This window comes from Poecile atricapillus, chromosome 18 (assembly GCF_030490865.1).
Source record: "Poecile atricapillus isolate bPoeAtr1 chromosome 18, bPoeAtr1.hap1, whole genome shotgun sequence".
Taxonomy (NCBI): domain Eukaryota; kingdom Metazoa; phylum Chordata; class Aves; order Passeriformes; family Paridae; genus Poecile; species Poecile atricapillus.
This window is the reverse complement of record NC_081266.1, coordinates 4,486,111-4,500,925: the sequence shown is the minus strand read 5'-3', so window position 1 is coordinate 4,500,925 and position 14,815 is coordinate 4,486,111. Positions and strand designations below refer to the sequence as shown.

General features: G+C 41.3%; 1 protein-coding gene across 1 annotated transcript in view; it reads right to left on the bottom strand.

The window, feature by feature from the left end:
• The window catches only part of RERG (RAS like estrogen regulated growth inhibitor), a 97,546-nt gene that overhangs the window by 17,981 nt on the left and 64,750 nt on the right, over nucleotides 1-14,815 (bottom strand). Inside the window, exon 3 of the mRNA XM_058852887.1 lies at nucleotides 313-369. Coding sequence (XP_058708870.1) covers nucleotides 313-369 — 57 coding nt within the window. The remainder of the gene's footprint in view (nucleotides 1-312; nucleotides 370-14,815) is intronic.

The window sequence follows — 14,815 nt, the reverse complement described above, 5'->3', positions numbered from 1 at the left end:
ACATTTGGGCTATTCAAAAGCAGAAAACTGATCTCACACTAAATGATTTGAAGAGCAAAATACTGAAGCAACTTATTTCAATGGCAGAATTCCCGTGGATTTCTGAGTGGGCAGAAAAGTGCCCCATAGAGTAACTCTGCCTTTGTCTGGGTGTTACTGCTTCTCTATTCTGCCATCATAGGTAACAATTTGTTCCAGCTTCAAATGACCTCAGAGAAGCTTTTTGCAGCAAATTTAGGCTTGGAATTTTAACTCTGTGATTTCTATTGTTTCAGCCATGCCGTTCCATGCCACCCTTCCACCATAACCTACCTAGCGTTGGGTCGTACTCCCAGATGAACCTCTTGGTCAGGAAGCGCACCACGAGAGCTGGAGGGACAAAGAGATTTCGGGTGAGAAGGACAAGACATCAACTCCACAGATTTTTTAAAGCTCTCCCAGCAAGGTTTTCCATGTGAGTTCACAGGCAGCAGCTCCCCTGAACTGGGAGCAGGAGCCAGCGTTGCTGATTGGGGCACTCGAGAACTTGTCACTGTTTGTGGCCCTCTTCACGCTTTTGGATGGGGACAACGAAACAAAAACCCCAAAATATTTTTGCAGCATTAAAGCCACTACTTTGGATGCTTCAGGTATCCTATAACCAGTGGAAAAAGTGTTGGTGGTTTTGGAACCAGCTTTGACACTTTAAAGTGAGGGGTTGATCGAAATGATTTTATTCTTGAAAACTTGCCTTTGGATTGTAAATCTCATAAGGCAGAAATAATTGGCTAAATAGCTTCCCTCTCTATTTTGGCATGCCTTCCTTGTAACAGTTTAACTTCCATGTTTTGCCTGCTTGAAGAAAACAGATTAAATATTTCAAACCAATGGTCAACACATGCTATTAATCAATTTGCAGAAATAGAAAAAAAAGTTTAGATTTTGGAGCACTGTAGAGGTAGCTCTTCATTTCAGCTTACAGGCTAAGATCTTGCTACTTATGTGCTTGTATTTAGTTTTTTCCATCCCTCCATACCCTTTAAAAACAACTGATTCAGACTTTGATTATTCTTGAATTTAAAACTAAGCAGTGCTTTGAATTTCTAGTGATGTAAATGAATCATTTACCGTGGCACACCATCCAAAAGCCTTTCTGCAAACGAAGGCAGAGATCTCACTGCACTACCTGTGAGTGCAGCAATTACAGCTACAGGAAAACTTTCCCTTGCCATCAGACCCATCTGATTTTTCCATTCTTACAGGTGGACAGTAAAACCCAGCTCTGATTCTTTTCAAAACTGAAGCCAGGGGAATGCCCTTCAACCCAGACTTCTATGCCCAACATCAGGATAAGGCAGGAGTCTGCAGAAGAAACCTAATTAATTAAGATTTGCTTAATCAGACAATCAGAATATTAGTTTCAAGGAGATTAGCTATGCCTTATACTCGGAGGGGAAATAAGAAGCTGATCCCAAGGAAATGAGATCACCACACAAGAAGCAATTTGAGGTTGGTGTTATTTTAAGTTTCTATTTTTCCTTAGGAAATTCTGCTTTGATTTTTTTTGCTTGGGTTTTGCTGAAATGCTGTCATTGTTCCTCAGAGCAGATGTGGCAATTCTCAGTCAAAGTAACTTTTTGAGTCATGGTCCTTAACCTGAATGTGATAGCAAAAGAAGATGACCTCTTTATAGCTGATTTCCCATCCATGGTGATGTTGCACCAAGACTTTTTTTCTGCATCTTTTATCATTGCTGGAATAGTTCAAGCACCTTGTTGTTTTGAAAGTTTGGTCATGATTCTTCTCTAATGGCTAGTAATAGATTGTCTCTTACTATCTTTGTCAAGGACATTTAAAAACAGATTAAAACAAAAATTAAACAAATTTTAAATTATTTAAAACAGATTTTTTTTAAAAAATCACACAGATTTTAAAAATTTATTCTTTGACAGCCATACTCTGAAGGAGAAGCTAATGAAGAGAGAGAAAAGGCAGAAGAACCTGTCCAAATATTTAATACTTAAACATGGTCTACCTATTTATGATGTGCTTCTACTTGTAGATGGAAATTGCTGCAGAGGAGAGTAGAAATGATGGAGAGGACTGGAAGTCTGTCAAGCATGAGTAAGACAAGGTCATGGAGAGCAGCAGCTCTGAAGGGAAAGAGGGAGAAGAGCTGATTTTGGATGTGAAATATAAGAAAAGTAAAAGTACAGAAGTATATAAATAGAAGTATAAAAGTATAGAAAGTGACAAGCCATAAGAAGTAGGAGTAGAACTGGACTGGAGTGGCTGAGAAGAGGCTGGGAGGAGAAACCCCCAGTTTTGTACACAGGATGAGATTGTGCAGGTGTGCAGAGCTGAGGAATTCGAGATCACAGGTGTGAGCTCTGCTGAGAACGGGGAAGCCAGGCTGTATTTATCTGCAGCACATGCAGATACAGAAATAATGAGATGTTTAGGAAGGAGCTGAACTAAAGGAAGAAGGGTGGGAGGTGGCTGCCATGCAGAGTCAGATGGCAATTAGACCTCAGTGTGAGCACAGAAAGCACAGTGAGCCACTCTCCAGGCACTGCTGCCAATGAAGGATTTTTTTAAGTACTTTTCTTTTCTCTGGGCCTAGTGAAGGGAAGAAAACCCAACCCCAGTGTGTGGGGAACCATCAGCTGCAGAGCCACGTGCTCTGTGTCAGTTTTGGGGCACACACCTTGGGGCTGGGCAGGACTGCTGCTCCTCCAGGGCTGGCTCTGCTCAGCCTCCCTTCTTCTGACCCAGTCAATTCCTTCAAAACACTTCTGCTCTCTTTCATGGCAGTGGTCACAGCACATCCCATAAAGCTTTTCACTTCCACACGTCTTTGTGAGGCCGAAGATTAGCAGCATTTCAGATGGGGAATGTGAGAAGCTCTTGATCCAGAGTCTGTTCTGTTTATAAGTGCTGCAGACTATGTTGGATGGGAAATGTCCTCACTTTGGCCCCATTAGGGGTGCTTAGCAGATGGGCCTCTGACATCCAGTGGAGTATTAAAACAAATGTATGGGACTTTGCTGCCTGATTTGACTGAAAATAGACGATGAGGGAAGAGCTGGGAAGGGCATCCAAGTGCTTGGGCTGTCAGTCTGGAGACCAATTTGCTGGCTCGTGCCCCAGCAATGATCCTCTGGAGCAGGGGTATCGCTGTGGAGCCACACTGTTTATGTTGAGCTCACCCACTGCCAGATTACATCACTTTTCTGTAAAATAACTCTGCCAGCAGAGGAATCAGGAGTGAGGACATTAGCAATTCACCAGACTTAGAGCTGGAGCAGTCAGATTCCTGCTGCTGGCTTAAACTGATGCTTTGGGTAAAGCAATAAAATCCCCCCATGTCCTCAGCAATGTTGCATAAAAGATGAGATGGGCATTACTTCCCTCTCACCTGAGCAAAACTGTTTGACCAGTCAGTTTTATTTAGGCATGTTTAATGCTAATAATGAGCCCAAAACGAGCCCAACAGGTTGAAGAAAACCAATCCAAATGCTGGGTTTCGATTCAAAATGACACTGAGACTGAGACTGCCCAAAACACATTATTTTCTGATTGAATTGACTAATTCCAATATTCATATTAAAATGGCCATTTCCAGTGCTGTTCCTCAAACTCATTTTGAAGCAGCCAAGCTTCAGCCTGGTGCAGTTGTTAATAGGAGTGCATTTCATGGCCCTCCACTGAGATGAATCCAGGCTCTTCCCTGAACACTTCCAGCTTGTGAAACACAAGAACTTGCAGGCTTGGAAGGAAAGAATCTCCAACAAACGGTTGTGGATTCCCGCTGTGCTTTTAGAGACATGACCATCACCAGAGGGAATTGATGTAACGTCCCAGCAAAGGAAGAACAGACTCATGTCTCTTTCTGCCTTTCCTGACACCCTCACTTCCAAGTCAGCTGTTCTGTGCAGGGCATAAATTAGGGTAGAACTTGGCACAGGATTTCCATTCACTCATGTTTAAAAGTTCTGCCTTAGAAGTTATTCTTGGAGAAGAATCATGACTATCTGTCAAATACATTTGCAGTGCAACTCCACTGAAGACAATGGAGTTATACCAGGATTGAACTTGGCATATAAACCAAGATTATCAACCACATAATTAATCAATTTCTTTCGAACTTGTGTGGCTGAGTCCCTTACTCAGCTTTAAAAATCCCAATACATATATTCTGAAACTTTTATTTTTTGTGTGTGTGTGGGATATTTTGCATCTTGCTTTAGATCTTTGTTTGGATTTAGTACCATATAAAATGCTCTAGCTAAATTTACAATCTGTCTGAATACATATCTTTGTGGATTTGGTATCGTTCCAGCTAATACAAGCTGAGTTTTTTGGGGAAGAAAGGAAGCAGGGTTCTACTTGAAAAACAACCCCCGTCCCAAAAAGTTACAGAGTTCAAAGTTATTCTAAGAAAAATAACAGTTTTCCACAGTGAAATAACTGTATGATGACTCTTTTATGCCATGAGAATTTTCAGCTATAAAAATGGTCTGAAAGTAGTCCCATTATTTAACTTATCAACAAGTCCATTCCTGGTGCCACGATGATGTGTCATCAGTAAACCACACTTGGCAGGAGACACCACCAGAGCGGTTAAAACCAAAGGTTATAATGATCAAAAGCCACTTTCAGAATTGAAGCATTTCACTTTTCCTTAAAATATGTATTTTGTTAGAGAGTTCATCCCCCATTCACCTTCTCAGGGGCTCTTTATGTGCTGGAATTTCAGTGTCCCTGGAAGATGGGGTGAGTTTCATCCTACAGCCCTGTGTCCACCTTTGGGAAATAATGGTTTGTCTTAAAGACAAAACCATGAGAATGGTTTTCCATTCCCTTGGAACCTCTCTTCCTTTGCTCACTGTGGCCACTTCTGATGTTGGGATCTGATGCAGCAAACGAGACTTTTCCTACAGTAAATCTAATGGAGCAAAGCAAGGTCAATAAGAAAGAAAAATAAGGAGAGAAAAATAAGAAAGAAAAATAAGGGGGAACTTGAAGTACAAAAATATTTCGTTTTACACTGCCTTGCTGTTTCAAACTCTGCACGTTTTAGGCATATTTAAGTCACTGTCTTAAGCAGTAAGCTGTTCAGAAAAAAATTCTGTTTATTATATTTTTTCTTTAACAGCACAGGGAGGTCCTCCACTGACTGCCAATATAAGTTAAAAAGTATGTATACTTTAATATATAAAGATCAGTTAAATATAAATACCAAATGTATATATTCTTATATGTACCACATAGCAATTTATATACAATTTATATAGACAATGTGTGTCTATATACAGGTGTACATGTGCAATTGTAAATACAGACCAGGATTGGACAGCTGTGTGATGAAATGTGCTGCTTTTGACTTTCAGGAGGCAAAATGTGTCATGCAAGCCCTTTTCTTCAGTGCTAATGGTAAGGGATTCAAATCTGAGCACCAAGAATGGTTCAAATGTCTTTTTTTTCTGGTGGAATATAAAGGGACTGGAATACCAGTGTCAAATATCTGTCTCAATTCCAACAGCAGGATCATGGCTGAAACCACCATTCTATGTTCAAGTATTTCAAAACCACTAATAAGCTTTCAAATGTACAGTATTACGTGCTGTACATTGGATTTATCTTTACAGTGAATAATATTTTACATGCAGAACATGAACGCAGTAGGACTCCAAAGGCTGTTTCAGATAATAATTCAGTACGTTGTTTTTCAATTACATGTCAACAACTGACCTGCTTTTTCTCAAGTTGTTTGGAAAGAGTATCCTACTGTGGACCAGACAAAGACCACAGTCCTGCTCAGCTCTGGTTTTTAGCAGTCTCCATCAGGTTATTCATATTCCAGCCTGACTAAATGTCAGTGTATTTCATGTCACTTTCCAATTTCTGCTACAAGGCTTTGGGGAATATTTCTTAGTGGAAATTTCTGTCTATATCAGATGTAATTGCATTTTGCTTCGGTGGGAAATATGTGATTTTAGGAACTTCTGAGTGGAAAGAGCCTGGGGAAAAGTAACCTGTTTTAAGGAGCTCATCTGAAATTCAGCTCAGCTGAAATTCTGGAAGTCCATGGCACAGTGTATTTAAATATTCATCTCAACTGCCTTAATAGGAGCCTGGATTTCTTTATATGCTCCTCTGGATAGTCCTCCCTGATTTTTTTTATTGATTGGTGGTCATTCATCTCATCCCTACTGAACAGGAGGATTTTGTAGTAATGTTCTCCCCACCACTTTCAGTACCCAAAGCATTTCTTTACACAGGTTGCTGCTTATGGAACTCAAGCAAGATGCTTAATTTATGTTACATTACCACATTCCATAACATATAATTTCAGTATAAGGTTATTTATTCCACAGGTCGCCTCTCATGTGAAATATAAATGATCAGACTGGTGTGTCTAATGGCTTTGATCATTTTAGGGTAATATCCACACTTCTCTCTCCTGCCTTCATTGTGTAACTTGTTCTGTCACTCCTTTTGGGAAGCCTAAACTTTCTGGTGTGCTATTTCTAACACATCTGCTTTTCCAAAACACAGTTAGTGGTAGCACCTCCAGATGTTTGTGTGTCTGAGACAGAATATATTTGTGATGGTGTTGTAGGGAAAATTTTAGGGATGAAATCATACACAAATAACTTTTTGGCTTTTCTGGATAACTGACAGAGATAAGGGTTTGGATCTCCATGCTCTTTTGAAAGACACTAGGCAAAGGAGAACAGGGTTCTCAATACAAAACTTTGACATTGACCCAACCCTCCATCTCAAGATAAAAGTTTAAAAAGTTAGATTTATCTGAGAGGAAAAAAAAAATAATAATAAAGAAGTGGTGGAAAGCTTTTTTCTTTAAAAACCCAACACTTCAATAAGACAGTGGCAAGAGGTCAAAATTTTCATGGCTGGAACTTTTTTGTGTTTTCTTTTCCTCACATTTCTTCCGGTGTTGAATTTAGAAAACGTCTCATTCTCTTTTTATGGTCAAATTAGTTTGCCATCTTTAAGAAGGAAAAAGAGGGAATTCTATAATGCTTTCAATGGCAGGATGATCTAGTTATTGTCAAAGCATTTTTACATGAATGAATTTTTGTTGGCAAATGTATTTTGAACAGAAAGGCCATTTTTTGCAAGGAAGTTAAGTTTTTGGATTTTCAAAAGGAACTACTCACCACCTCACTGTCTGTCTTCAAAGAACTTGCAACTTATGAATTGCATATTTGAAACAAACAAACCCAGCTTTACCAGCCTCTGATTATTCTTTTATTCACTGCTGTTTTGTATCACACTGGAGAAATCTGGGGGATGAATTGGATCCTTTTATCCAGGTGTCACTCTTACAGGGGGAAGGCAAAGGCACATTCTCTTTGCTGTAGCCTGCACCAGCTCCTTGGCTTCTGCTGATTCCCATGTGCCAAAAGGGTTCAAACTTGATTTACTCTGTCAGAGCTGAGCCTGAAAAGAGGTGTAGGCAATGTGAATGACACTCCTGAAGGAAAAAGTCATTTTGGATATTTTGGAGATGCCTTGAGCTGCTCCTAGGATGGTGTGGAGCTGCAGGTTCAAAGGAACACACATGAGCACCAGAAAGAGTAGCCATAAAATCATGGCCAGTGCTGAAGGGGGGGATTTTTGATTTGTTGTGATTTTTTTGGTATTTGGTGGTGATATGATATTGCTGTTGGGTTTTTTTTTTTGGGTTGTTGTTGTTTTGTGGGAAAGTGGGGTTTTTGGGGTTTTTTTAGGTTCTCCTCCAGATTTTGGTCTGATCCCTGCTCCCTTCCCTCTCCCACGCTTAGGAGGCAAGAGATGAACAACAAGAAGTGGAAGAAAGGAGAGAGAAGTGAAGCTGGATGTCCCCACATCCTTATTAGTCCCCACTTTCCCAGGGAGTATGAAGATGTAGGACGAAGGGAGTAGGAGATGTAGGATGAAGAAACTTTTCCAAGCAAGTTTGAAGAGAGTTGTGTGTCAGCCCTTGGCCAGGGTAGGGACTGATGCTCTGTGAGAACTGCCAGCAGCAACCTGGCCACAAATCCCAGCCCTGCCTGGGGGGGAGGATGTTCCTAAGCAACTCAAGGAACCAATCTGCCTCCTGTTGGACTTGATAGTTCTGAGAGCTGCTGCTTCAACACCTTCCTGACTGCTGCTCTGGCCAGCAGCAAAAGGCTTTTTTTTTTGACATGGTGACAAAGCCATGCTGGAAAGGCACAACTTAAGGCTGAAGGCTTAGAGTAACCCAGAATGCTTAAAAATATGGTTTTATCAGGCTCTAGTGAGTCAGCTTGAATGAGAGGGCAGTCAGCACACTGAGTGAGTAAAGGCATTAATGCTGGAGCACTGCCTGTGCTTGCAACCTTCTCAGCAGAAAAAGTACCTTCGTCAGAGTGCCTTGCTCTGCCCCTGTTTCACTGAGTATGGATCAGCACAAATGGTGACTAGAAATGGCAGAAAGGGAGGCAGGGCCCTGTATTTGATATATTATTTTATATATATATATATATATATGTTGGTAGACAGCACTGGGTGTTTCTGAGTGGTCAGAGCCTGAACAGATTAGCTGTCACTCCCTTCTCCTCAGCCTGACTATAATAATTTTCTTGTCTTGCTTTTAGTGATGTAAACTATATCAAATGAGACTACAGCTTGCATCAAATTAAAAACAAGCTGTTCCCTGGATTTTTTTTCTGTGATAAACTTCATTTTTTTTGCACACACACCTTGGCTTTCTGGGTTTGGCTCCATGGAAACCTCAGACAACCTGGAAAGGTTTTGCACTGCGATTGCAATCTAGCTAGAGTAGGATATTAAGGAAGATCCTGAAAGATCGTGTCTCCTGTGCAATTTCCACCTTTCTTTGGCAAAGGAGCTTAGGTGAACACCAGAAGATTGTACCAGCCCTATTGATGGATGATTGATGATTGAATCTGTTGAAGGATGCATGGAAGGTGCCTGTGTCCCAGGAAGATGAGGAATTAAGGCAAGAAAATGCACTGAAAACTGACTCATGGGTTCTTAATGATCCTCTTTTTTTTTCATCAGCCTGATGACATAAGCCTTGAGAAATGTTACAGCATTTTAACACAGTGCACAATACTTATGTGGACCCACCTTTTTCAAAATAAGCTTTTCTCATATTTTAGCTATGCTTATTTTTCCCCCCCTCTCCTTTTCTCTGTGTTGTGAAGACACCTGCTTCTGTTATTTGTTGCCACCTGGAATCTTGAACTTTTGTTTGTACCAGCAATTTTTATTTTTTTTTTAAGGAAAAACAGCTTTTCCATTACACCTGGAGAATGAAGAGACACAGCAGGAGCAGCAGAGAAGCTCTTTAAGAGGTATTTCCACAGTAGAGTTTGCAATGCTGCAGAATGATAAAAGTGGATGATAGAAATGCTACAAGCAAAAAGTGAAGTGAAATAAGCACTATGGGCCACATCTTTCTCAGGGTAGAAATAATTATGTTTCAAAGTGTAGAAATGATTAGCTGAAGATAAAAGCTCGGTCTGAACAAAGGTTTCCTAACCTGCTGTAGAGATGATCATTCGTGGAGGCAGACAAGTGACCCTACAGGAGATGGAATTGATATCTCAGAGTATCACCCCAGCATCACTTTTCTTTGTGGAGCAGGTTGGAGGAACAGGTGTGGGTGGAGAGCCAAGTCATAAATCACCAGTGACCAAAGGCTGCTCATGTCTGAAGCCCAGCTGGTGATCTGGGCTCACACCACTGCTCATCCCATACAAACCCTGTCAGGAGGAGGATTAATTAATCTCAGATCCTGGAAGCTGTGATTTCCTACAAGACTGTAATGGGCAAAGATAAATACTGCTAAGTGGTCCAGTCAGTAGACCACAGAGTGCTGTGCTTGGTTCCCAGTGCTAGTGACAGGGCTAAATGAATTTAAACTAATTCATTGTTTTGATAAACAACGATCATCTCCTATCTCTGACTGCAACCACAGTTTTATCAGCACCCATTTGGTGCCTATAATAATGTAGGGGTTATTATTAGACTTTCTGCTTGGAATCTGGACACACAATCCTGGGAACTGTTCAGAGTAAACTTTAAAATTATGTGGGTGTGTGACAGGGGGGAAGCATGATCTAAATTTAAATGGTCAATTTCTGCTTTCATTTTCAATGCTGAAGGGCATTCAGCTAATAAACATCTCATGTCTTCAAACAAAATAAAAGAGACAGTAGTAGATAATGGATGCTGTAAAACCTCTGACTTATCTCCAGTCTGAAATTTGGAGGATTAAAATAACTTAGTTTATGATGTTGATCACAGCTGCCAGGAGACCTGGCCCTGCCTCCCCAGAGTGCAAAGAGCTACAGGGAGTGCTGTTCTGCTCTCAGCTGAGTAATTAGCTGTACTTAGTTAAAAGTCTGCATTAAGAGGGAGATTTTCTGCATTTATCCATGCTGAATAATGAGTTATGCCCCAAAAGTCTGAGGTGCTATCTGTGTAAGATTCTCTTGCCCATAGAAATTACACAGATAAGAAATACAACAGGTCACATCTTCAGGGCTCTTCCAGTCATTATCTCGGTCAGTGCTTGGTTTATCCACTTTGAAGTGACCTTAGTGATGGGATTTTCTTCATTCCTTTTACATGAGGCTGAAAACACCAAGTTCCTGTTTGTTCCAGGGGGACTTTAAAGATCCCAGGGCAGTTTTGCAAGGGGATTGTGTCATCTTTCCCTTCCAGGATCCTCCCCTCCATCCTGAAGCTTGGTAGGTACATACCACCACAGTGGATAACAGTGGCAGGGGCTCAAAGATCATTCAGCTCTAAGGAAGTTTGCAATTATGATGATATTAGATCCTATTATTATTATTAATTAGATCCTATTATTTTCTGGGTGTGATAAACCTCTCATGGTTAAGTTTTCCTTCTAAAGCTTTGTTTTAATAACATTTCCTCAGTTTCACCCCATGCTCTTTTCAGAGTGAGCAGAGAGCATGTAAACAATTCCACTTTCTCTGACAGCAGTTGAATGGAGCAGTATACATTTATTTATATAAATATAAATATAATATTACATATTTATGGTACTGACTGCAGTAATCTGCATTTGCTCAACTGCTCACGATGACATCTTAGGAGACATGAAGCAACACAGCCCTGGGACTCTGCAATTTAACAAGTTAAAAACCTTCCAATTGTTCATAATGAAAGCTGATGCAGTGAGGAACCAGTCCAAGAGGTGGTTTACATTCCTTGCTTTACGTTTTGCTTTGCCCAGAGGAATGGGTGATTACTTTTTTTGTGGCTGGCAGAGCAGAGAGGTAGCCAGCATGATGCCCAGTACTATTTAAAGGGTGTTTTAAGGGTGTTTAAAGGGTATTTAAAGGGTATTTAAAGGGTGTTGGATGCCCTTTCCCAGTGTAATCCCATCCATTCCTGCCCACCAAGTCTCTTGTCACTCCCCAGTCTGCAGCTCTCCAAGGGCACCCGCCCAGCCAAAATGATTCACTTGTGTGTGAGGGAGGACTCTATGTGGAATTAATTAAATTCTCCTGATTCAAAAGGTGATCTTTCCCCAAAACTGGTCTGTTGTGGGTTTTTACTTGCTTGGTTCTTGTTTGTTCTCATTGGTTTTGTTGTTATTTGGTTTGTTGTTGCTACACCTGGAGAACTCTCTTACACTAGGGCATTTCTAGAAATTCTTTTGCAGACTGTCTTCCTCCTTCAGTCTCCAAACAACTGTTTAAAATTTTGGTTTTTAGTTTCCCTGGCCAATCCTCAGCTTCATCTGGAACTTGTGTGTCAGGCTATTGCTGATGGGATAGATGTTTTATCACTGCAGATAACATGATAGATGTTTTAACACTGACAGAGCAGGAGAGTTTTGGAAATAAAAATAGCACTTGGATGCAAACAATGTTTTCACAAATGTACCTTTAGAAGCTGTTTACAGACTGCAAGGATAGTCAATAACTCTTGGGTCTCTACTGCTTTTAAAAGAAGAGGCAAATTTAGATGGCATTTTTAACTTTCCTGATGCATCCTATCCTCCCCAGGAGATAAAGATGAGCCTTGTGGTCTCACAAAATATCTCTGCTGTGGGGTGAACTCTTCAGCTCCAGCTGAGCTCAGCCAAAGCTGAAGGCTTGGCTGGCCTTTTTTACAGGAGCAAGGGTTATTTTTCAAAGTAGTCTGAAATACCTTCTTTACTGTTTTGGTTTCATACAGAAGAGATATAGTCTTTAAACTCTACTTGCCCTGGAGGCTTTTTTCTTTGGATAGAAGAGCACCTGGGAGGGCTGAGGCACCTCTTGCTCATCCCCCCAGGGCAGATGTGATGAAGCCTCAGTGACTGGAGCCCTATGGGGGGACAGTAAAACCCAGCAATCCCCTCCTGTGCCCCCCAGCAGCATTCCTCCATCGTGATCCTGGGGAAAGAGCACTCAAGGCAGCAGCTCCTGCTCTCACCATCCTCATCCAGATCACAGCTCAAGCAGGGATTTTGGTATTCCACCCCATTCTCTGAATTCCCTTCCCTCCCAGGTTTAGCCTGAGAAAAGTGGCAAGAGGAGCTGAATAATTCAGTGCTCTAAAGCAACGAGCATGGTCTGGCCAGGAATGGGGCAAACAGCACACTCTCATTTTAACTAGATAAAGTAGAACACACTAAGATATGTCATGCATTGCTAGAGCAGATAAGAGCAGGACTGTGAGTTTGGGAAAGCAGAGAAGCAGCAGGCCCAATGCAAGCTATCATGGGATAAACCACTGAGACAGAGAGCACTGGCTGGAAAATAAGAAAAACATTCCTGGAAATCAAGCTGACGATGAAAGGGAAGAAAACTCACATGCCAGTGAAATTATTTCTAGAGAAACACGCATCAGGAGGCTATTTTGGATTGGGCTGGTAAGCTGTCCAGCAGCTGGGAAGTGCCCTGCCATTGCTCAGTGCAGCTGGGTGTATTTCTGGGATGACTTTTGCGCTGAATTCTTCTTTCCTTTAATGCAGCCTTGAGGCACAACCTACTGGAGTCATCAAAGCTTTTCTTTGGGTAGGTTGAAGCTCCTGCCCTGGGGAGCTGTTTAGGTGCAATAAGAGAAGTGATCTTCTCAAATTGATACGGGCAGCAGACCCAAGCATGCAAGAAAGAAGTTAAGACTGAAATCCCTGTGCCTGCAATAGCTAAAAACAAGGAGGTTTAGCTTAAGCTCCTGAATTGTAGAGTGGTCTCCTAAAGAGAGAGCTTCTCATCTCCCCAGTGTCTCCTGTGTCAGGGATCTTGCAAATATTTCAGGAATATTTCAAGTTCTTCCTATGCCATTCACAGTCTTTCTCTTGAGCAGCCTGGCTAAACTACAACACTTCAAAAATCAGTGGGAAAAGGACTGCTAGGCCAAATTTTTGACTTTTTGGGTGGAGAACTCCTCAAAAACTGTTGGGCTACTTTTCCTCCCTAATCTTTAATTGCTCTCCTGCATGCCTGGCCCTTCCACAGCTGTCTGGGTGGTGCTGGTGGGGAGAATCCCAGTCACCACCAGTAACCCACCAGTACTGCTCACCAGTGACTGCAGGAGGCTCCAGGCACGTGCTGTGGATCGTGCTGGCTGATCCCTTGGAAGCAGACACTTTACAAGTGTCCAGTTTTGGTCCAAGGCATCACTCCAAGTGCTTACCTGCCTCTCTGTGCCATTCTCACTGAGCCAAAGCCCTCATCTATTCATTCCTGAAGATTTTGGAGCTAATTACCAAAAACAGCCTCCAAGAGAGGAGTACAACAACATCCCACAGACATCCACAACCACATGGAAACACGGACAAGGACTGCTGGCCAGGAGTAGATTCAGCTGCTTTTTTGCCTCACCAGACTGAATTTCACTTGCCACAGGCCATGACCAGATTGCCTTAGGAGTGGCAGATGGGCGTGCTGTAAATCACAACAGGCAGTTAATGAATTAATCCACAGTGGTGGCACCCAGGAGTCTGTGCCAAATGACTCATGGTGGAAACACTGGTTTAGTGAAATCACAGGTGGGGGACAAGGGGACAAGGCAAGGTGGTTGAAATTCCATAAGGGAAGTAGAAAAAGTATGCCAAAAAAATGAAGTTTTTTACCATTATTGCATATTTTGCATACATATATTGCCCTTGGCAGTAGGAATTTGATTGGAACATTTTTCATGGAAATGTTGCCATTTTAGGCTATTCCCCTCTCAGTGACCCCTCCCATTTTGTGAAAGAAAACCTGAAATATTTCAAATTTACATAAAATTTCATGGCAAGCTTCCCCTTTATTCTGCTTGATCTATATTTTTTCTGCCCTTCTTTTTCCACTAGGCAAAAAAAAACAAACCAAAAACACATTTCTGCTAACTAAGTTTTGAGCTAGATCTTAGTAATAATGTCCTCACATCCTTTCTTTCCCTTTCCTCATCCAAATAGTCTTGGCCATATTTCCCATAGGTCTTTAGATTTCTGTATCCAAGTCTTGATTCTCCAGCACAGGCAAGGAAGATAGGGCTAAGACTTATGTCAAATTAAATTTACTTTCATTCCATTTGAAAAGATAAGGTAGTAGGTAAACTCTCCTATGTTTCTCTCCAGTAGGACTTGAACTGATGCAATTTTGGTTTGGTTTTACTCAGAGGTAATCATGCAAACAATGCTTTTCTGCAAGTGAAAATTCAGCTGCAAATTCTACTGGCAGTACCCAAAAAAAGACAAATAAGAGAGGCACTCCTTAGGCTTAGATTGGAAATCATTATGAAGTTTCAAATGATTTTGAACCAGGTTTTTCATCCTAAATAAATTGGTGCCCAAGCTTTGCACCCATCTTATTTAACAGGCATG